General features: G+C 47.3%; 1 protein-coding gene across 2 annotated transcripts in view; it reads left to right on the top strand.

Moving 5' to 3' along the window:
* Nucleotides 1-539: 539 nt before the first annotated feature.
* The window catches only part of LOC120033549 (guanine nucleotide-binding protein subunit alpha-11-like), a 33012-nt gene continuing 12174 nt past the window's right edge, over nt 540-21377 (top strand). The window contains exon 1 of one of the 2 annotated variants that reach the window (XM_038979946.1): nt 540-1595. In XM_038979946.1, coding sequence (XP_038835874.1) covers nt 1460-1595 — 136 coding nt within the window. In that variant the 5' untranslated portion in view covers nt 540-1459. The remainder of the gene's footprint in view (nt 1596-21377) is intronic. The other variant, XM_038979945.1, reaches the window with a different exon arrangement.

Genomic DNA, 21377 nt, shown 5'->3' on the forward strand with positions numbered 1-21377 from the left:
ACATCAAATCTCCTCATAGTGCGGATATTAATGTTGCTTATTTGAATCAGCAATTAGACATTGTTCTGGGGGGGGGGGGGCTAGTTACCCCCTAGTACCCTAACGTCCATAAACTCCATCATCTAATAGCGTGCATTTGCAGCGCAAACCCGCAGATAATGAGTGGGTGGGAACTGCGATATTAATCCGCTGATCCCTGTGCCATTGAAAAACGAATACCGGTAATCTCCCCAAATAGATCCATTATGAACTCTTAAAGCAATATGTCAAAAATCTGAATTATTTGTCGTTGCCTTCTAGCTGCATTTTATGTATGCCGTTTGTTGAATGCATCGACCTAGCTTGAGTGGTTCTCAGAAACCACCTCCAGAATTAAAAGACGTCCCGCCCCTTTTCCTGCTCATGTAACGTGAAAACCCACTGTCACTCACTTTGGTTGCCTAGTACCCTCCTGGCATCATGCTAGAGTGTGCCATGCCCACGGTTTTCAACAGAAACGCAACGATCTGCTAATAAATGGAACTGCTAGTTACTAGCGAGGCCATCAATACGCATTTTGTTTTCTGTTTATTTAACTAGCAGCTGTGTTTTCATGGGAAATGTATTAGCAAGTTAACGTCAGATAGCGCGATAACTGCGCCAAAAATGATGCGAGATTCAATCGAATGCTGCACTGCTAGCTAGTCAGCCAAATCTGACTGGGGAATGGTCATTTCTCAGTTTGCCAGCATCACAGCTCTGACACATCACGAAGTCGTTCAGCTAGCGAGACATAACGCTGGAACCTAGCTAGCGTTTAGTTGGATAGAAAAAGAGGACGAGCATTTGCTGGGGAGTGGTGACTGTGCCATTGCAAGACTGGCCATATGGATGCGTTGCCTTTGTGTGCATTTTACTGACAATTGTGGCTTGGCTCTAGCTAGGGGGCGGACGTCGCTGAGAAGGCGGACAGTTGGCTACGTTAGCTAACTAGCTTGTTGGATGTCGCGACAGTGCAGTTAGCCCCGTTCGTTGTGTCAGGCCAAGAACCAGGGGACGCACGAACCCAAGTCAGTGAACACAGGGTATCGCAATCGAGGCGGGTAATAGGGATAGTTAACTAGCCAGGTAGCTAGCTAGTTGTCCAACTAGCTAGCTAACGTGAGAAATCTAAACAAGGCTTGAAGCGCGCATCAACGGAGAGAGGCCCTCAACACACCCCCTCGCACCGACACTGCCCCCTCTTCGTCGATCCTCCCGTGATTTGCTGAGATCTGTACACGGGTGAAGTCGGACAGTTCTCGGTTGGGGACAACTTGACAGCGAGGCCCCTAGCTCCCCTCCCCCATTCCCATCCAAGACCCTCCAGTCCACCTCCTCGCCAGACATTAGAAGCGAGGATCGTGATATTAGATACCTAGCTAAAGTTAACCCAACCAGCTAGTCCATTCTAACCAGCGGGCTGCCAAAACCAGGAGGGATGACTTTGGAGTCGATGATGGCTTGCTGCCTGAGCGAAGAGGCGAAGGAATCGAAACGAATCAATGCGGAGATAGACAAACAACTCCGGCGAGACAAGCGGGACTCGAGGAGAGAACTGAAATTACTCCTTCTCGGTAACGCAAACTGTCATCCATATTTTGGGGTTTCTTTGAACCATAGGTAGCTAGTTGCCGTTTTGTGAAATATCAATTTAGCTAACTAGATAGGTTAGTTAGCTAGCTTCAGGCCTCCATTTTTCCCCCAAGTGAGCTAGCTAGCTATCTAATGTTAGCTAACCAGTAAATATGTATTAGTTAGTTCACGTTAGCTAGCTAGATATGTGTTTGTTTAGCAAACGAGTTTGTTAGTTAGTCAGATGGGTTGGTAGCAACCTACCTTCTGTTGCTAGCTAAATCACCAAGCCACTTGGCCAACATCTTGTCACTTTAGCTGTTGGTGCTACTAGTGCTTGCTAACTAGCTACCTAACGTTGGCATCTAGCTATTTGCTGTCATTGCATGCTTGCTAGCTAACTAACTGTGTATCTTGCTTACCATCAACTCACCCCTGGTTTAACTAGTCAATTAGTATATATACGTTCAGTTAGCTAGCTAAGTGCTAGGCTTCAATTTCATTCTTAGAACGGGGGAATGGTTCATAATCAAATCAAGTGGTTATGCTAACTATGTATTATTAGATGAGTAACGTTAGTGTCACCATATTGTTATATCTGCTGACTAGTACTGAATCCAAGTTCTACTACCACTAATACTATTACTACAAGGACTGGAGAGGTCCATTTCAGAATGAATCTGATGCTGAAAAGAATTTAAGCATATATGGTCATGTTAATGGTACTGTATTGCAGAAAACAAATCCCTCCCGTCTATTTTTATGAATGATCCATTGGAAGGTGATAGATTGTAACAGTTGTACTTCTAAATAAAGAATACAGGTGAGCTGAAAGGATGAATAGGACTAGGGGGTCACACATTACACAACCTGGCAGATGCAATTCCTATAGCTAGGCCTAGGCTCTATATGGGAACGAGTTCTGGTGTGCTCTCTGAATTAAATGTATATATGAAACATTGGGTGCAGCTTCCCAACATCCGTCAGAAGCATGTAGATACTTGTGTGTGTCTGTATATGTGTGTCTGTGCTTTTACAGACCCCCATGACTGAGAGCATGGAGGCAAAATCAGGAGAAACTCTTAAACGCTCCTGGCAGTAGAAGTTGTCCTTAGACACAGGTCTCTAGGATCAGTTTGGCGTTCCTAAATCCTAACCTTAGCCTCAGGAGAAAAATAACTGGCCTTAGATTGCCAGTGTCTACCAGTCTTTTAGACATAAAAAAAATTGCATTGTGTTTCTATTGGACAAGCTCATTTCGGGCAGTAGACTAGCTCTGTTTCAGAAACGTTTGCTCCCGTTTCACACTTACAAACATATCCCAGGTTGTCTGACACGTGTGATTGCCCCTCTCTCCAGTCGTTTCCCTGTGGACCCTGGCTCAGTTCTGAGAAGTAGGCCAAACCAAACCACACAGAGAGAGACACTATTTTATTGTAGGCTATTTAGTCATTTTTTTCTCTATTTTATCACATTTTATCCTACTGTATTGTATTCTTGACTTGAACCTGTGGGGAGCATATTTGGCCTAGGTCATGTTGAAAAAAGTTCTTTCACACGGAACAAAAAATATTAACACAACATGCAAAGTGTTGGTAACATGTTTCATGAGCTGAAATAAAAAATTCTCGAAATGTTTCATACGCACAAAAAGCTTATTTCTCTCATTCTGTGCACAAATTTGTTTACATCTCTGTTAGTGACTTTCTCCTTTTGCCAAGATAATCCATCCACCTGACAGGTGTGGTATATCAAGAAGCTAATTAAACAGCATGATCATTACACAGGTGCACCTTGTGCTGGGGGCCATAAAAGGCCACAGATGTCTCAAGTTTTGAGGGAGTGTGCAGTTGGCATGCTGACTGAAGGAATGTCCACCAGAGCTATTGCTAGAGAATTTAATGTTCATTTCAATACCATAAGCAATGTCGTTTTGGAGAATTTGGCCTTACATCCAACCGGCCTTACAACTGCAGACCACGTGTAACCATGCCAGCCGAGGACCTCCACATCCGGCTTCTTCAGCCCCCTGGACAGCTGATGAAACTGGGTTTGCACAACCAAAGAATTTCTGCACAAGCTGTCAGAAACCATCTCAGGGAAGCTCATGTGGGTTCTCGTCGTCCTCACCAGGGTCTTGACCTAACTGCAGTTCGGTATCGTAACTGACTTCAGTGGGCAAATGCTCACGTTTGATGGCCACTGATACGATGGAGAAGTGTGCTCTTCATGGATGAATCCCGGTTTCAACTGTACCGGGCAGATGGCAGACGTTGTGATCAGAGTGCTCCATGGTAGCAGTGGGGTTATGGTATAGGCAGGCATAAGCTATGGACAACGAACACAATTGCATTTAAGATATGGCAATTTGATAGCACAGAGATACCATGATGAGATCCTGAGGCCCAATGTCATGCCATTCATCCACCGCTATCACCTCATGTTTCAGCATTAAAATGCATGGCCCAATGTTGCAAGGATCTATGCACAATTCCTGGAAGCTGAAAATGTCCCAGTTCTTCCATGGCCTGCATACTCATCAGACATGTCACCCATTGAGCATGTTTGGGATGCTCTGGATTGGCGTGTACGACAGCGTGTTCCAGTTCCCACCAATATCCAACAACTTCACACAGCCATTGAAGAGGCCACAATCAACAGCCTGATCAACTCTATGTGAAGGAGATGTCACGCTGCATGAGGCAAATGGTGCTGAAACCAGATACCAATTGGTTTTCTGATCCCCTCCCCTACTTTTTTTTTTTTTAAGGTATCTGTGACCAATAGATGCATATCTGTATTCACAGTCATGTGAATACCATAGATTAGGGCATCATTAATTGATTTCTATTGATTGATTTCCTTTGAACAGTAACTCAGTAAAATCTTTGAAATTCTTGCATGTTGCGTTTTATATTTTTGGTGTACACACACACACACACACTATCTGTACCCAGTAGGCTCAGTTGGATTACTGTTCCCCACTTCCATTTCTCAATTCTACTGCTTCAGAGTGGAGCACAGAGATGATGGATGTGTGGGTTGGGACTGCTCACTTCATCATCAATATATCTCTGTTTATACCTACTGACTATTCCTACTCTTGTGATGCAATGCTGTGTGAGTCTAGGACCAGGGCTGGAACTAAAGCCAGTACTAGTTCTGCAGGATCAGCTACCCCTGATCAGTGGAGAAGTCTACTTCCTGTATCAGATTTTCAGATTTTAGTCTGTCAGTGGGTCTTCTGTGAGAGGCAGTGTGTGCCTGTGCCTCTTTGTGACCAGTCATGCTGTACACAGACTATTCTAAGTGAGTTAAGGCTGTGCATTTGTGTGTCTGAGCGGGGATAAGGAGGTGTAAAGAAGGATTAGTCCAGGTCTATAATAGGCTTTGTTAAACATGGCTAAAGCTTAGACTGATATGTCACTGACTCCTATTAGTCACACGTCTCACTAGGGCTGTGTGTGGTTTTCCAGGTCAATTACCTTGTTTTTAAGCTCCATAGTTCTTCACTCTCCTGTTCAATGCATGATGTTACGAGTACCAGAGTCCCAGGCTGTTGCATTTATCAGGAGTTGATTGTACATGCAAATACTGTGGTTTCCTATGGCTCGGTTGGTTGAAGTGCTTGTATGACCAAAGTTGAGTTTCGATGCCTGAAGATGGGACAGGCCATGGAGACCTCACTCTCTACCCCCCCCCCCCCCCTCCCATCTCCCCTGTAACATGTGCTGCTGAGGGCCATATCAGGTCATGGGACCAGCCATGCTCCACAGCTCTGGTGGCGTTTTCCTCTACTTGGTCAAAACACCGAGAGGGCTCTAGGCTGGCTCGGCTGGTGGCTGCTGTAGCTTGACTAGGAACTGGCTGGCTGGGATGGGGGCTGCTGCAGCTCGACTGGGGGCTGGCTGGGGGCTGCTGTTGCTTGACTTGGGACTGGCTGGCTGGGATGGGGGCTGCTGCAGCTCGACTGGGGGCTGCTGCAGCTCGACTTGGGGCTGGCTTGGGGCTGCTGTTGCTTGACTTGGGACTGGCTGGGCTGGGGACAGCTGTTGCCTGAATTGGGGCTGTGTTGGCTGGCTGGGCTGGGGGCTGCTGCAGCATGACTTGAAGCTGTGTATCTGTGGCCTGGGTGACCTGGGCTGTTGGCTAAATGAACTGCTGCCTACTCAGTCACTTTCTTGCCCTGCTGCTTCGCTCCAAATGGGAGGGGTTTCCATGTCGGGCTAGCAGGGCTCAGACTCTCCCAATGGAGAAGAAACTAGCTCAGATGAAGTTCAATTTGGGTGGTCACTCACTAGCCAGGGGCAGGCTGAGGGGTTTAGTTCTAAACCCTGGTGACGGTCAGAGCAGAAATAGCCTGGAGGAGAGAAGACTCAGGTGTTCTCTCATTATTTTGGTCATATAAGGGAATGTTGTCATGCTTCTTGAGCTAGACTTGACAGCCGTGTGTGTGTGTTAAATCCCTCCATGCCAAGGGTCAGGTTTAGGGATAATGATCTGACTTGCATTACATAAATACTATTACAAAAAAATTGCATAATTCTATATTCCATTTTTTTTACCTCCTAGGCCATCAACACGATTTTCAGGTTCACCAAACTTTTTATAGGATTCTGACCCACTGTGACTGACTGGCTGGTTCACAGTCTGACACACACACACACATATACACACACTCAGAAGTCAGCCTACTTTCCCAGGTGCTCACCTTGTTAATGAAGAGCATTTTAATCGAGTGTGTGTCCCACAGCCGCCAATCCTCATGGAACACCACGCACACACAGCCCAAACGGGGTCATGCATTTCTCTCTGGAGATGTAGGGGGGTTATGAGGCAGAGTTCTAGACTAACTTTTATTCTAGTGGCTCTGGTGCTCCCAACGTTTTCAGTTGATGGCGCCAGCACATGATTTGGTCATCCTGTTTTTTCACCGCTGCTCAGCGATAATGACCTGACCTGTGTCTCATAATGTGCCTGCATTCCATACAGAACCTAGTAATGACTAGCTGTCTTTTATATTCACATGCCCTAGCAGAGCTTGACATTCAGGTACATTTGCCACTGGCACACCGGGCCAGTGCCAACTGGAAGCTACTGGCCCGAATTAAAATAATACTGACCAGGGAAAGCGGATGATGCACGCATCATTTAAATGTTATCTTTCGCTTGCGGGCTGAGCAAGTAGCCATAGTAGCTATAGTCTATAATGACCTACCCTCCATACACAAAGAAATTACATTTTAACTTGACAATATAATTTATATTGATTGTTTGGAGAGAACAAAATTGTGCAAAGATTTTATTTTATCTGAAAAGGGTGTTAAAAGATTTTTGAAGTCACTTTGTAGGGTTCTATAAAATCAGTTTTTATCCTTTGGTAAATTCAGTTTGCGCGGTTTTATTTTTCCAGGCTTCTGAGTTATCATAGTTTTTTTTCAGGTTCACTCTCAAAATCACCTTTTTATAGAAAAGAACATTCCATTTCTGTATTTAAGTCCACAACAATGCTTAAACCACATCAGGAGAACAAAAGCAACGTTGGAGGGTGTAGTTGCCCTTTAATTTGTGTAAACTAGCAAGAGACCATTGTTTGGCTAGTTGTGTTTTTACTGTAGGCTACATCTGATGGCAGTTTGCTAAACAAATGTCCTGCGATTGATACAAATCATCATGATATCATTCTGCCAGGTAGACCTACTTTGCAGTAATTTAATTGGGAAGCTTTTTTGGGGAATGCCTTTAGAAATGTTCATTCAGCCTCCCAAGTGGCACTACAGCGCAGTGTTGCGAAGTCACTACAGCCTGGGGTTCGATCCCAGGCTGTGTCACAACCGGCCGTGACCGGGAGTCCCATAGGGCGGTGCACAATTGCCCAGCATCGTCCGGGTTAGGGGAGGGTTTGGGCGGGGGGCTTTACTTGGCTCATCGTGCTCTAGCGACTCCTTGTGGCGGGCCGGGCGCCTGCAGGGTGACTTCGGTTGTCAGTTGAACGGTGTTTCCTCCGACACATTGCTGCTGGCTTCAGGGTTAAGCGAACAGGTGTTAAGAAGCGCGGTTTGGTGGGTCATGTTTCGGAAGAGGCATGACTCGACCTTCGCCTCTCTCTCTCTCTCGAGCCCGTTGGGGAGTTTCAGCAATGAGACAAAATCGTAATCACGAAAATTGGGGAGAAAAAGGGGGTAAAAATTACAACAAAGTTAATTCAAACATTGCATGATGACCATTTTCAAACATTTTTGAATACCTGGTTTACTTACCCATTGCTGTTTTGAAAAGCTAATTGTGAACCAAAGACTAACGTGACCAGCTACATTTTTTTTTCACTTGTACCCTAGCGACCAATAAAAAAAATTGTGTCGTACTGCCAAGTCAAGTGGTTGCAAATGCAATGTTATTTTTTTTTGCAGTTTTGATCCTTGTGAGGGTAGAGGGGGAAATTGTCACATTTACTACCCCCTTGTCAGTCCCAAGGGGCCAAGGTTCCGTTCTAGAAGCACTGTTTCGACTGCTCCTACAGTTTTGCTTCGGTACTGCAGTTTAACTGACACCCAGCCCAGAAAGATAATTGCCACATAGAGAAGTCAGATTAGAAAATTCCTAATAAGCAGCTCTCGAATTTCCAGGCGGCATCGACGGCCATGGCCGTAATGCCCCCCCCCCCCCAAAAAAAAAATCCATGCCTTGCAGCCAAAGTGGCCATTGTGACCTTGCGCTGAATACAATAATTATTCTTCCCTTCTCCCAGCTGCCAATCACCCTGCTCCGAAGCACCTCTCGCTCACATGTCTTTCTCAGATAATTAAATTCTTATTAACCAATGCCTGTCACGTGATTGGGTCCTTCTCACTGGCATCGCAGCTCCGAAGTAGGCTACAAGTGAAGACGGACTCATCAGGGATGCAACCGCGGGCCATTCTTATCTGAATTCTGATGTGCATATAACCTGTTATCAGCAGTCTGCTTTACCACAATGCAAATGTCTACCTCCTGGATTTGCATACACACACACACACACACACACACACACACACGTAAATCACTAGGTAGGGCCCTATAAAAACGGAATCCAGACAGAAACGGAATAAAAAAACAAACCAATTTTAGTTAAATTATTCCGAGGCGCATCAACAAGATGAGTATGCCTAATGAACAGCAAAAGCACTAGCCTATGTCAATCTACTATGCCCCATAGTACAAAAGTTGAGACGTTCTATTGTGCAGGAAATAAATATCCCAAACACTCTGGGACAGTTGTGGGATGCGACGGAACCCAAATTAATACAACAACTGTACATAAGTTTTTTATTTTATTTATTTTTTTAAGCAATGAGGCTGATGCAACAGATCAGAAAGTTAAGCTGAAAATGTTGATGAACTATTAGGCTATTTCTTCACATTTATAAAGCACAGCAATGCGCACGCGGCAGTAGGCTATAAGCATGAATGTTCCAAAATGCAATTAGCAGCAAAAGTGCACCACACATGCGAGTGGTTTCATATGACAGAGATGAAAAATACCCTTCAGAAATGTATACCTCCATTACACCTAAATTGTCATTGTGCGTGCAACAAAAGTTCAACATTCACCTTATGCTACCATTTCTGCATTTGATAAATCCAACCTATGAATCAAACAGAACGCACTGCAACGCAATGCTGCATGGCAAACGCAGCGTTCCATTGGAAATGAATGTACTTCTGGTGTACAAAATGCAATGATGCTGTCGGTGTGATCGAGGCGTTAGAAAGATGCATGGGTTGTTAATGACTAGGATTGTGTCTTTGGCTGCTGGACAACAAAAGAAAGTTGAGAACATGAGACACTGGTTTCAATGGCATATGAGGAAGTGTTTATAAAATAATCCCCTTAACATTCCTATGGTCAGAACATGGTAAGACATGCCTCATAAAATGATAAACTTCCAGGTTTTAACCAATTACGTTTATGGTTAAGTAGTTTCAAAATGTTGACTCCCTCCATTCAGATTGGGTGATGTTTAAGTGCACATCAGGCACTGGCCTTTCTTTCCTATCGGAACGAACAGTCCCTCAAGTATGTGGACAGAATCAAGCCTTTAGATAGTAATAATGATCCTACTTTATATTTATCAAACATGACTGGCGTTTAGCCTGTATCTATGTAATTAATTAAAAGTCTCATTTAAAGTTTGGCTACATTTTCAGGCGCCTCCCTCATGTCAGCATCGGTCTGGACATGATATGCTCTTGCCAATACGCATAGGCTATCACCTGCACTTCGTCATGTAGGCTAATTATTTCTGTACATTTACATAACTTCTGTTACGAAAAACATAAGTGTTTCAGTTTTCAAATCGATTTAAATTGACTATTTTGGTTAATGGCCTTTGTGCCCTGGCAGATGGCCTTGGGGCCCTGGCAGATGACCTTGGTGCCCTGGCAGATGGCCTTGGTGCCCTGGCAGATGGCCTTGGTGCCCTGGCAGATGGCCTTGGGGCCCTGGCAGATGGCCTTGGGGCCCTGGCAGATGGCCTTGGGGCCCTAGCAGATGGCCTTGAAGCCCTAGCAGATGGCCTTGGTACCCCTAGCAGATGGCCTTGGTAGCCCTAGCAGATGGCCTTGGTGCCCTGGCACATTGGGCTCCTCTTGAAGGCCAAATGGCCTTGCCCCTAAGAAGATCCAGACCCTTTAGTCATCACATTTGTGACAAAAAAAATCGGAATTAGTCAAATAATTGTAGCAGAGGCCGAAAATTCACCCCCAAAAAAAGTAACTTAATTTGTCACTCACAGCCAAAGATATTAACATTTATATATTCATCAGATGTCTAAGGTGATGACGTTGTTGTGGCTGGCCCCGCTGCTCCCTGTGCGCACTGAGTGGTAGTGCACATTTGATGCTGGTCTGTATAAACCGGGTGCAACCCGGATATAGACGGTCCATGAATTGGTGAACGTGAGTAGATTACCTTGAAAACAACAGGGTGGACATCTTGGACGCAGTCTCCAGTTCTTATACCCCAGTGGTCAGACCCCCACGTCTCTTTCTCCCCCTCTCTGTATCCCTATTTCTCTGCAACCCCCCTCATCACTCCTTTTTTTCTGTCTCTTTATATCCCCTCCCCCCTGTTGATGTCAGAATGGAACTGATACACTGGTTTGTTCCCCCTTCTTTCCCTAAGCTTGGGGATAAGTGTGTGTGTGTGTGTGTGTGTGTGTTTTTTTAGGTAGGCCAACTAAGGAAGGTGGGGTGTCACAGGTAACATAGGTAACGTAGGTAACATTGACTGGCCTGGGGTGCTGACCACAGGATCTCTATAACCACAGTTGGTAGGCAGCTGGTGTGTGTTGTATGCCTTAGGGCTGCCACTTGTGTGTGTGTGTCTCCTAAATGCTGCCAGAGAGATACGTATACTTTGGGTCGCCCAGCAGGCATGCTCCTGTCTCTTCGCTCCAAATGTCTCTGTGTTAACTATGATTAGCTGAATAGTCCTTTATTTCTTCTCCTTTCTAAAGTCATACACACACATCTACGTTTCCACAACAGGTTCAGGGTACAACAAAACCACCTTGGGGAAAAACGAATCGAAAAATACGTAGTAGTTGTGTTTTTTGTTAGGTGTGAGGCATTGTTGACGAAGCTTGGGCAGCATGGACACGGTCTATGATCACGTTCCCATCCCACAGTGGGGAAATCCAGAAATGAGCTACACAGATAATCAACCACAGTTCACCACTGGTTAACCTCACCTAACCTGTTATCAGCAGTCTGCTTTACCACAATGCAAATGTCTACCTCTGGATTTGCAAACACACTTATATATATACACACACACACACACACACACACACACACATATAAGTCACTAGGTAGGGCCCTATAAAAACGGAATCCAGACATAGAAACAGAATAAAAAAAATTATTGAACTTATTAGAAAAGTAGTTAAATTGCACTGAACTGTCAGCAGAGGAAATCCATTCTGAGATATTACAGGTTGTGTCTGCATGTGCAGACTTTGGTCTGGTTTGTTGGGGTTCAGTGTTTTTTATTTGTTTCTAAATCGGAAATCTACTATGTACAGTACCAGTCAAAGGTTTGGACACACCTACTCATTCAAGGGTTTTTCTTTATTTTTACTATGCTCTACATTGTAGAATAATAATGAAAACATAAACTATGAAATAATACATATGGAATCATGTAGTAACCAAAAGTTTGAAACAAATCAAAATATATTTTAGATTCTAGAAAGTAGCCACCCTTTGCCTTGATGACAGCTTTGCACACACTTGGCATTCTCTCAACCAGCTTCACCTGGAATGCTTTTCCAACAGTCTTGAAGGAGTTCCCACATATGCTGAGCTCTTGTTGGATGCTTTTCCTTCAGTCTGTGGTCCAACTCATCCCAAACCATCTTAATTGGGTTGAGGTCGGGTGGTTGTGGAGGCCAGGTCATCTGATGCAGCACTCCATCACTCTCCTTCTTGGTCAAATAGTATTTACACAGCCTATTGGTGTGTTGGGTCATTGTCCTGTTGACAAACAAATGATCGTCCCACTAATCGCAAACCAGAAGGGATGGCGTATCGCTGCTGAATGCTGTGTGCCTTGAATTTTTGTATAAATCAGTGTCACCAGAGTTTTGATGTCTTCACTATTCTACAATGTAGAAAATAGTAAAAATAAAGAAAAACCCTGGAATGAGTCGGTGTGTCCAAACTTTTGACTGGTACCGTATAATATATAAAAGACGCTGCTGATGTAAGGTCAGTTTTGTATTTCCCCTTCACAGTATTGGGATGCAGCCCAAAGAGAGAAGAGGCTGTAACAGTGTTGGGACATTGCCCAAGGAGAGAAGAGGCTGTGTTACAGTACTGGAACACGGCCTGTGTCCTCAGTGAAAGATCAGTCTGAGGTCTGATTTATTTCTCGTGACCCTATCATAAGATCTCTCCCTCCATCTCGCTTCTGTTCTGTCGCTTCCTCTCCTCTAGAGCACACTACCAGCCTCTGTCTCCCTCCTCTCCCCCAGCCCACTCCCGCCTCCCCTTCTCTTCACCCAGCCTCTGTCTCCCTCCTCTCCCCCAGCCCACTCCCGCCTCCACTCCCCCAGCCCACTCCCGCCTCCTCTCCCCCAGCCCACTCCCGCCTCCACTCCCCCAGCCCACTCCCGCCTCCACTCCCCCAGCCCACTCCCGCCTCCTCTCCCTCAGCCCACTCCCCCCTTCTCTTCACCCAGCCTCGCCCTTACTCCAGCTCTCCTCTCATGCCCCTAATCTTTGTCTTCCTCCCACTCCCCTTGGCTGGAAACCATCTCCACCATTATCATCCACCCCCCCCCCCCCCCCCCCCTTCCTCTCTCTTCCCTTCGCCTCTCCCGTCCCTCATTCTCCTCCCTGTCAAGCATTTGGGATATTCAGAACTAGAATCTGTCCATTCTTTTTTGGTGGCGACCTAAAAAAACGGAGGTCACCTTTTAATAGATCACACTGCTGGGTTTGATAACGCTTTCCTTCCCAGTCGGCAAAGAGAGAGAGAGAGAGCGAACCAGAGCAACGCTTACATATACACTCTCACACCTTTTACTAGCTGACACTACTTGGGTCTTTCCAGGCTGCAGCGCGAGAAAGACAGCAGTGCTTAGAAAAACGCCCACGAGACTACAGCGCAGGGTGAAACACACAGCCCACACACACACACGTCTGGTAAAGAGAGGGGTGTATGTGGTATCAGATATGATGGTGGCAAGAGAGCAGAATAATAGGGGAACCTTGCGCAAATACCTCAGCAAACAGAAACACACAGCACTGATTTTTAGCGGACACTAAACACTACATTGGAAAAATGATTTGGTAAATGCACACAAACGTTGAATGTGTTTGTTTAACATACAATTCTTCAGGGAAACAGAAAGATAGCATGCGGTCAGCAAAAAAATCTGGACGTTGTGTTGAACTTGAGTAGTGTGTGTGTGTGTGTGCACACACACAAAATCAAAAGTTTGGACACACCTACGCATTCAAGGGATTTTCTTTATTTGAACTATTTTCTACATTGTAGAATAATTGTGAAGAAATCAAAACTATGAAATAACACATATGGAATCACGTAATAACCATAAAATTGTTAAAATCTAAATATATTTTATATTTGAGATTCTTCAAAGTACCACCATTTGCCTTGATGACAGCTTTGCATACTCTTGGCATTCTCTCAACCAATTTCACAAGGTAGTCACCTGGAATGCATTTCAACAGGTGCCTTCTTAAATTTGTGGAATTTCTTTCCTTCTTAATGCGTTTGAGACAATTAGTTGTGTTGTGACATGGTAGGGTGCAGGTAGGGTGCAGTCGCAAAAACCCATCAAGCGCTATGATGAAACTGGCTCTCATGAGGACCGCCACAAGAAAGGAAGACCCAGAGTTACCTCTGCTGCAGAGGATAAGTTCATTAGAGTTAACTGCACCTCAGACTGCAGCCCAAATAAATGCTTCACAGAGTTCAAGTAACAGACACATCTCAACATCAACTGTTCAGAGGAGACTGCATGAATCAGGTCTTCACGGTCAAATTGCTGCAAAGAAACCAATACTAAAGGACACCAATAAGAAGATGAGACTTGATTGGGCTAAGAAACACGAGCAATGGACATTAGACCAGTGGACATCTGTCCTTTGGTCTGATGAGTCCAAACTGTCTTTGTGAGACGCAGAGTAGGTGAACGGATGATCTCTGCATGTGTGGTTCCCACCGTGAAGAATGGTGGAGGAGGTGTGGTGGTGCTCTGCTGTTGACAGTATCAGTGACTTATTTAGAATTCAAGGCACACTTAATCAGCATGGCTACCACTGCATTCTGCAGCGATCCGCCATCCCATCTGGTTTGCGTTTAGTGGGACTATCATTTGTTTTTCAACAGGACAATGACCCAAAACACACCTCCAGGCTGTGTAAGGGCTATTTGACCAAAAAGGAGAGTGATTGAGTGCTGCATCAGATGACCTGGCCTCCACAATCGCCCGACCTCAACCCAATTGAGATGGTTTGAGATGAGTAGGGCTGCAGAGTGAAGGAAAATCAGCCAACAAGTGCTCAGCTTATGTGGGAACTTCTTCAAGACTGTTGGATAAGCATTCCTCATGAAGCTGGTTGAGAGAATGCCAAGAGTGTGCAAAGCTGTCATCACGGCAAAGGGTGGCTACTTTGAAGAATCTAAAATATATTTTGATTTGCTTAACACTTTTTTGGTAACTACATGATTCCATATGTGTTATTTAATAGTTTTGATGTCTTCACTATTATTCTACAATGTAGAAAATAGTAAAAATAAAGAAAACCCTTAAATGAGTAGGCGTGTCCAAACGTTTGACTGGTAATCTATATATTTTTTATTTAACCTTTATTTATGTAGGCAAGTCAGTTAAGAACAAATTCTTATTCACAATGATGGCCTACCAAAAGGCCTCCTACGGGGGCGGGGGCTGGGATTAAAAACATAATACAAAACACACATCACGACAAGAGACACCACAACACTACATGTAGAGAGACAAAAGACAACACCATAGCATGGCAGCAACAGATGACAACACAGCATGGTAGCAACACAACATGACAACAACATGGTAGCAACACAACATGGCAGCAGCACAACAGTTGTCTAGGAACAACTTCATCCTCCTCCTCAGTATTGTATCAGACTGAAGAGAGGAGCAGGGCCCTTCTACATAGCAGCAGAGAGAGAGCCTGAGGCACAGTTATATTTACTATCCGCTAGGAAAGAAAGAGGAACAACTGCAGGGGGAGAGAAGAGGGGTTGCCATGGCAACCGAGAGATGGCTGCTCTTCAAAAACCTTGAATGTAGGTGTTGGTGTTTATTTCTCCAGCTCTTTCAGTTTGCAGATATAGCAGATCTGTGTTTAGGGATTGACATGGCAGTAGCCTGTTGGTAGCCTGCCTCAGGGTATATGTGTATTTCTGTGCATATGGTTCAGAGAGGCTGAGAAATATGGGTTACCAGCAGCCCCCTTGGCTAGTGAGGGTTTAGCCTGCTAGCTGAAGTAAATCTAGCTAAAATGGTTACTTTGTGAATTTCTGATTTGGACAAGTTCAGATGGTACCTCGCCGTTTCTTTCCGTCTCGTGCGTGCTAGACACGACCCAGGTGAGGACAGTTGGTGACATAAATCAATGAATTACCAGGGAGAACAGAGAAGCAGCGGTATTGTGGACCTGTAGGCCTGGAGGGGAACACCACTCCTTTAAAAGACAAGCGGCTCAAGTTGTTTAATCTCACTCAATGATATGGCTGTTATTGTCTTCCATACCCCCCCCCCCCCTTATATCTCACTCACTCACAGATGGCTGTAGTATTGGGACAAAGAACCTTTGACATATCTGAGAGCATAAACAGTTTAGCGTAATCTATTAGACCTGTTCCCAGTACTGTTTTGTAATGCATGGTGTCTGGCTGGGCCCTGGAGAGGCTTGTATTAGCTAAAGGAGATGAGGGTATGGCAGGGTCCCGAGTTTCTGCAGGAAAGACGAGGGTCTACTTCTGGCAGTCAGGTCATGTGACAGTTTTGTTTGAACCAATCCCATGCCTCCCCTGGATTATATACGGAACAAAAATAGAAGCGCAACATGCAACAATTTCATAGATTTTTACTGAGTTACAGTTTTAGGAAATCAGTCAATTAAAATAAATAAATTAGGCCCTAATCTATGGATTTCACGACTTGGAATACAGATGTGCATCTGTTGGTCACAGACACCTTTACAAAAAAAACACACAGTGGTCCACAGGATCTCGTCACTGTATTTTTGTGCATTCAAATGTTCATCGATTAAAATGCATTCTCTAAAATGATGTTGGTAGAGAAATCAACATTTTAATTCTCTGGCAACAGCTCTGGTGGATATTCCTGCAGTCAGCATGCCAATTGCACGCTCCTCAACCTGACACATCTGTGGCATTGTGTTGTGACAAAACTGCACGTTATAGATTGGCCTTTTTAAAAATTGTCCCCAGCACAAGGTGCACCTGTGTAATGATCGTGCTGTTTATTCAGCTTCTTGATATGCCACACCTGTCAGGTGGATGGATTATTTTGGCAAAGGAAAAATGCTCACTAACAGGGATGGAAACAAATTTGTGCACAAAATTTGAGCGAGAGTTTTTGTGCGTATGGAACATTTCTGTGATCTATTATTACAGCTCATGAAACATGGGACCAACACTTTACATGTTGCGTTTTCTTTTTTGTTCAGTGTATGTCATTGGTTGGATGGAGCCTCATTTGAACCCATTCCTCTGTTTACGATTATTACTCTTCTCACGGAAGTGCACTCATTCATTCCTCTTCATGGATTGGAAAGGAAAGGACTGGTGAAAGAAGGAATGCGAAGCCAGTGGAAACTCCCTGTAGCCCATACCTACACCAAGCCAATGATTTTAAATTCATGAGGTGGGAGTGAGCAAGCACTCCTTTATGGAAACTGTGAGGGTAGTCTAACTAGTTGGTCGTACAGCAGTAGGATTTCATAGTAACCCCAAACCGTTCTATGCTTTGTAGTTGACCATGGGGGTGAAACGAGCCACTGTGTGAATGGATACTGCAGTGCAGGCTGGGTTGAATGGAGCTCTGGGTGGTTCTGGTGGGGGTGTCGGTCTGAGGAGGAGAACATGGCTGTGGCGATCTGACAATCGTCTGGTTCCTTCTGGTGGAAGCTGTTGTCACGGATCTCACTGGATTCCCCTTCACTCTGGCACTCACAACACAACTCCCTCCCTCACTTTCTCTCTCTGGCTCGCTCGCTCGCTCACTCTCTGTCTCGCCCTCTGTCTCGCCCTCTGGCACTCCCTCTGGCTCGCCCGCTGGCTCTCTGTCTCGCCCGCTCGCTCTCTGGCTCACTCTCTGTCTGTCTGTCTCGCTCGCTCGCTCTCTGGCTCGCTCTGTCTGGCTCGCTCGCTCTGTCTCTCTGGCTCGCTCTGTCTCTCTGGCTCGCTCTGTCTCTCTGGCTGTCTCTCTGGCTGTCTCTCTGGCTGTCTCTCTGGCTCGCTCTCTGGCTCGCTCTCTGTCTCTCTCTCTGTCTCGCTCTTTGTCTCGCTCTCTGTCTCGCTCTCTGTCTCTCTGGCTCGCTCTCTGTCTCTCTGGCTCGCTCTCTGTCTCTCTGGTTCGCTCGCTCTCTGTCTCTCTGGTTCGCTCGCTCTCTGTCTCTCTGGTTCGCTCTCTCTCTGTCTCTCTGGTTCGCTCTCTCTCTGTCTCTCTGGCTCGCTCTCTGTCTCTCTGGCTCGCTCTCTGTCTCTCTGGCTCGCTCTCTGTCTCTCTGGCTCGCTCTCTGTCTCTCTGGCTCGCTCTCTGTCTCTCTGGTTCGCTCTCTGTCTCTCTGGTTCGCTCTCTGCCTCTCTGGCTCGCTCTCTGTCTCTCTGGTTCGCTCTCTGTCTCTCTGGTTCGCTCTCTGTCTCTCTGGTTCGCTGTCTCTCTGGTTCTCTCTGTCTCTCTGGCTCGCTCTCTGTCTCTCTGGCTCGCTCTCTGTCTCTCTGGTTCGCTCGCTCTCTGTCTCTCTGGTTCGCTCGCTCTCTGTCTCTCTGGTTCGCTCGCTCTCTGTCTCTCTGGTTCGCTCGCTCTCTGTCTCTCTGGTTCGCTTGCTCTCTGTCTCTCTGGTTTGCTCGCTCTCTGTCTCTCTGGCTCGCTCGCTGTCTCTCTGGCTCGCTCTCTCTCTGTCTCTCTGGTTCGCTCTCTGGCTCGCTCTCTGCCTCTCTGGCTCGCTCTCTGTCTCTCTGGTTCGCTCTCTGTCTCTCTGGTTCGCTCTCTGTCTCTCTGGTTCGCTCTCTGTCTCTCTGGTTCGCTCTCTGTCTCTCTGGTTCGCTCGCTCTCTGTCTCTCTGGTTCGCTCGCTCTCTGTCTCTCTGGTTCGCTCGCTCTCTGTCTCTCTGGTTCGCTCGCTCTCTGTCTCTCTGGTTCGCTCGCTCTCTGTCTCTCTGGTTCGCTCTTTCTCTGTCTCTCTGGCTCGCTCTCTCTCTCTCTCTGGCTCGCTTTCTCTCTGTCTCTCTGGTTCTCTCTGGCTCGCTCTCTGTCTCTCTGGCTCGCTCTCTGTCTCTCTGGCTCGCTTTCTGTCTCTCTGGCTCGCTCTCTGTCTCTCTGGCTCGCTCTCTGTCTCTCTGGCTCGCTCTCTGGCTCGCTCTCTGGCTCGCTCTCTGGCTCGCTCTCTGGCTCGCTCTCTGGCTCGCTCTCTGGCTCGCTTTCTGGTTCGCTCTCTGTCTCTCTGTCTCGTTCTCTCTCTGTCTCGCTCTCTGGCTCGCTCTCTGTCTTTCTGGCTGGCTCTCTGTCTTTCTGGCTGGCTCTCTGTCTCTCTGGGTCGCTCTCTGGCTCGCTCTCTGTCTCTCTGTCTCGCTCTCTGTCTCGCTCTCTGTCTCTCTGTCTTGCTCTCTGTCTCTCTCTCTGTCTCGCTCGCTCTCTGTCTCTCTGGTTCGCTCGCTCTCTGTCTCTGGTTCGCTCGCTCTCTGGTTCGCTCGCTCTCTGTCTCTCTGGTTCGCTCGCTCTCTGTCTCTCTGGTTCGCTCTCTCTCTGTCTCGCTCTCTGTCTCTCTGGCTCGCTTTCTGTCTCTGGCTCGCTCTCTGTCTCTCTGGTTCGCTCTCTGTCTCTATGGCTCGCTCTCTGGCTCGCTCTCTGTCTCTCTGTCTTTCTGGCTGGCTCTTTGTCTCTCTGGGTTGCTCTCTGGCTCTCTGGCTCGCTCTCTGTCTCTCTGGTTCGCTCTCTGGTTCGCTCTCTGTCTCTCTGGCTCGCTCTCTGTCTCTCTGTCTTTCTGGCTGGCTCTCTGTCTCTCTGGGTCGCTCTCTGGCTCGCTCTCTGTCTTTCTGGCTGGCTCTGTCTCTCTGGGTCGCTCTCTGGGTCGCTCTCTGGGTCGCTCTCTGGGTCGCTCTCTGTCTCGCTCTCTGTCTCGCTCTCTGTCTCGCTCTCTGTCTCGCTCTCTGTCTCGCTCTCTGTCTCGCTCTCTGTCTCGCTCTCTGTCTCGCTCTCTGTCTCGCTCTCTGTCTCGCTCTCTGGTTCGCTCTCTGGTTCGCTCTCTGTCTCTCTGGTTCGCTCTCTGTCTCGCTCGCTCTCTGTCTATCTGTCTCGCTCGCTCTCTGCCTCTCTGGCTCGCTCTCTGTCTCTCTGGTTCGCTCGCTCTGTCTCGCTGGTTCGCTCACTCTTTGTCTCTCTGGTTCGCTCTCTCTCTGTCTCTCTGGTTCGCTCTCTCTCTGTCTCTCTGGTTCGCTCTCTCTCTGTCTCTCTGGTTCGCTCTCTCTCTGTCTCTCTGGTTCGCTCTCTCTCTGTCTCGCTCTCTGTTTCTCTGGCTCGCTTTCTGTCTCTGGCTCGCTTTCTGTCTCTGGCTCGCTTTCTGTCTCTCTGGCTCGCTCTCTGTCTCTCTGGCTCGCTCGCTCTCTGTCTCGCTGTCTTTCTGGCTCGCTCTCTGTCTCTCTGGGTCGCTCTCTGGCTCGCTCTCTGTCTCTCTGGCTCGCTCTCTGTCTCTCTGGTTCGCTCTCTGGTTCGCTCTCTGGCTCGCTCTCTGTCTCTCTGGTTCGCTCTCTGGTTCGCTCTCTGTCTCTCTGTCTCGGCCTCTCTCTGTCTCGTTCTCTCTCTGTCTCGCTCTCTGTCTCTCTGGCTCGCTCTCTGTCTCTATCTTTCTGGCTGGCTCTCTGTCTCTCTGGGTCGCTCTCTGGCTCGCTCTCTGTCTCGCTCTCTGTCTCGCTCTCTGTCTCGCTCTCTGTCTCGCTCTCTGTCTCGCTCTCTGTCTCGCTCTCTGTCTCGCTCTCTGTCTCGCTCGCTCTCTGTCTATCTGTCTCGCTCGCTCTCTGTCTATCTGTCTCGCTCGCTCTCTGTCTCGCTCTCTGTCTCGCTCTCTGTCTCGCTCTCTGTCTCGCTCGCTCTCTGTCTATCTGTCTCGCTCGCTCTCTGTCTATCTGTCTCGCTCGCTCTCTGTCTCTCTGGTTCGCTCGCTCTCTGGTTCGCTCGCTCTCTGTCTCTCTGGTTCGCTCGCTCTCTGTCTCTCTGGTTCGCTCTCTCTCTGTCTCTCTGGTTCGCTCTCTCTCTGTCTCTCTGGTTCGCTCTCTCTCTGGCTCGCTTTCTGTCTCTGGCTCGCTCTCTGTCTCTCTGGCTCTCTCTCTGTCTCTCTGGCTCGCTCGCTCTCTGTCTCGCTGTCTTTCTGGCTGGCTCTCTGTCTCTCTGGGTCGCTCTCTGGCTCTCTGGCTCGCTCTCTGTCTCTCTGGTTCGCTCTCTGGTCTATCTCTGTCTCGTTCTCTCTCTGTCTCGCTCTCTGTCTCTCTGGCTCGCTCTCTGTCTCTATCTTTCTGGCTGGCTCTCTGTCTCTCTGGGTCGCTCTCTGTCTCGCTCTCTGTCTCGCTCTCTGTCTCGCTCTCTGTCTCGCTCTCTGTCTCGCTCTCTGTCTCGCTGTCTTTCTGGCTGGCTCTCTGTCTCTCTGGGTCGCTCTCTGGCTCGCTCTCTGTCTCTCTGGTTCGCTCTCTGGTCTATCTCTGTCTCGTTCTCTCTCTGTCTCGCTCTCTGTCTCTCTGGCTCGCTCTCTGTCTCTATCTTTCTGGCTGGCTCTCTGTCTCTCTGGGTCGCTCTCTGTCTCGCTCTCTGTCTCGCTCTCTGTCTCGCTCTCTGTCTCGCTCTCTGTCTCGCTCTCTGTCTCGCTCTCTGTCTCGCTCTCTGTCTCGCTCTCTGTCTCGCTCGCTCTCTGTCTCGCTCGCTCTCTGTCTCGCTCGCTCTCTGTCTCGCTCGCTCTCTGTCTATCTGTCTCGCTCGCTCTCTGTCTATC

Source organism: Salvelinus namaycush, chromosome 40, assembly GCF_016432855.1.
Source record: "Salvelinus namaycush isolate Seneca chromosome 40, SaNama_1.0, whole genome shotgun sequence".
Classification (NCBI taxonomy): Eukaryota; Metazoa; Chordata; class Actinopteri; order Salmoniformes; family Salmonidae; genus Salvelinus; species Salvelinus namaycush.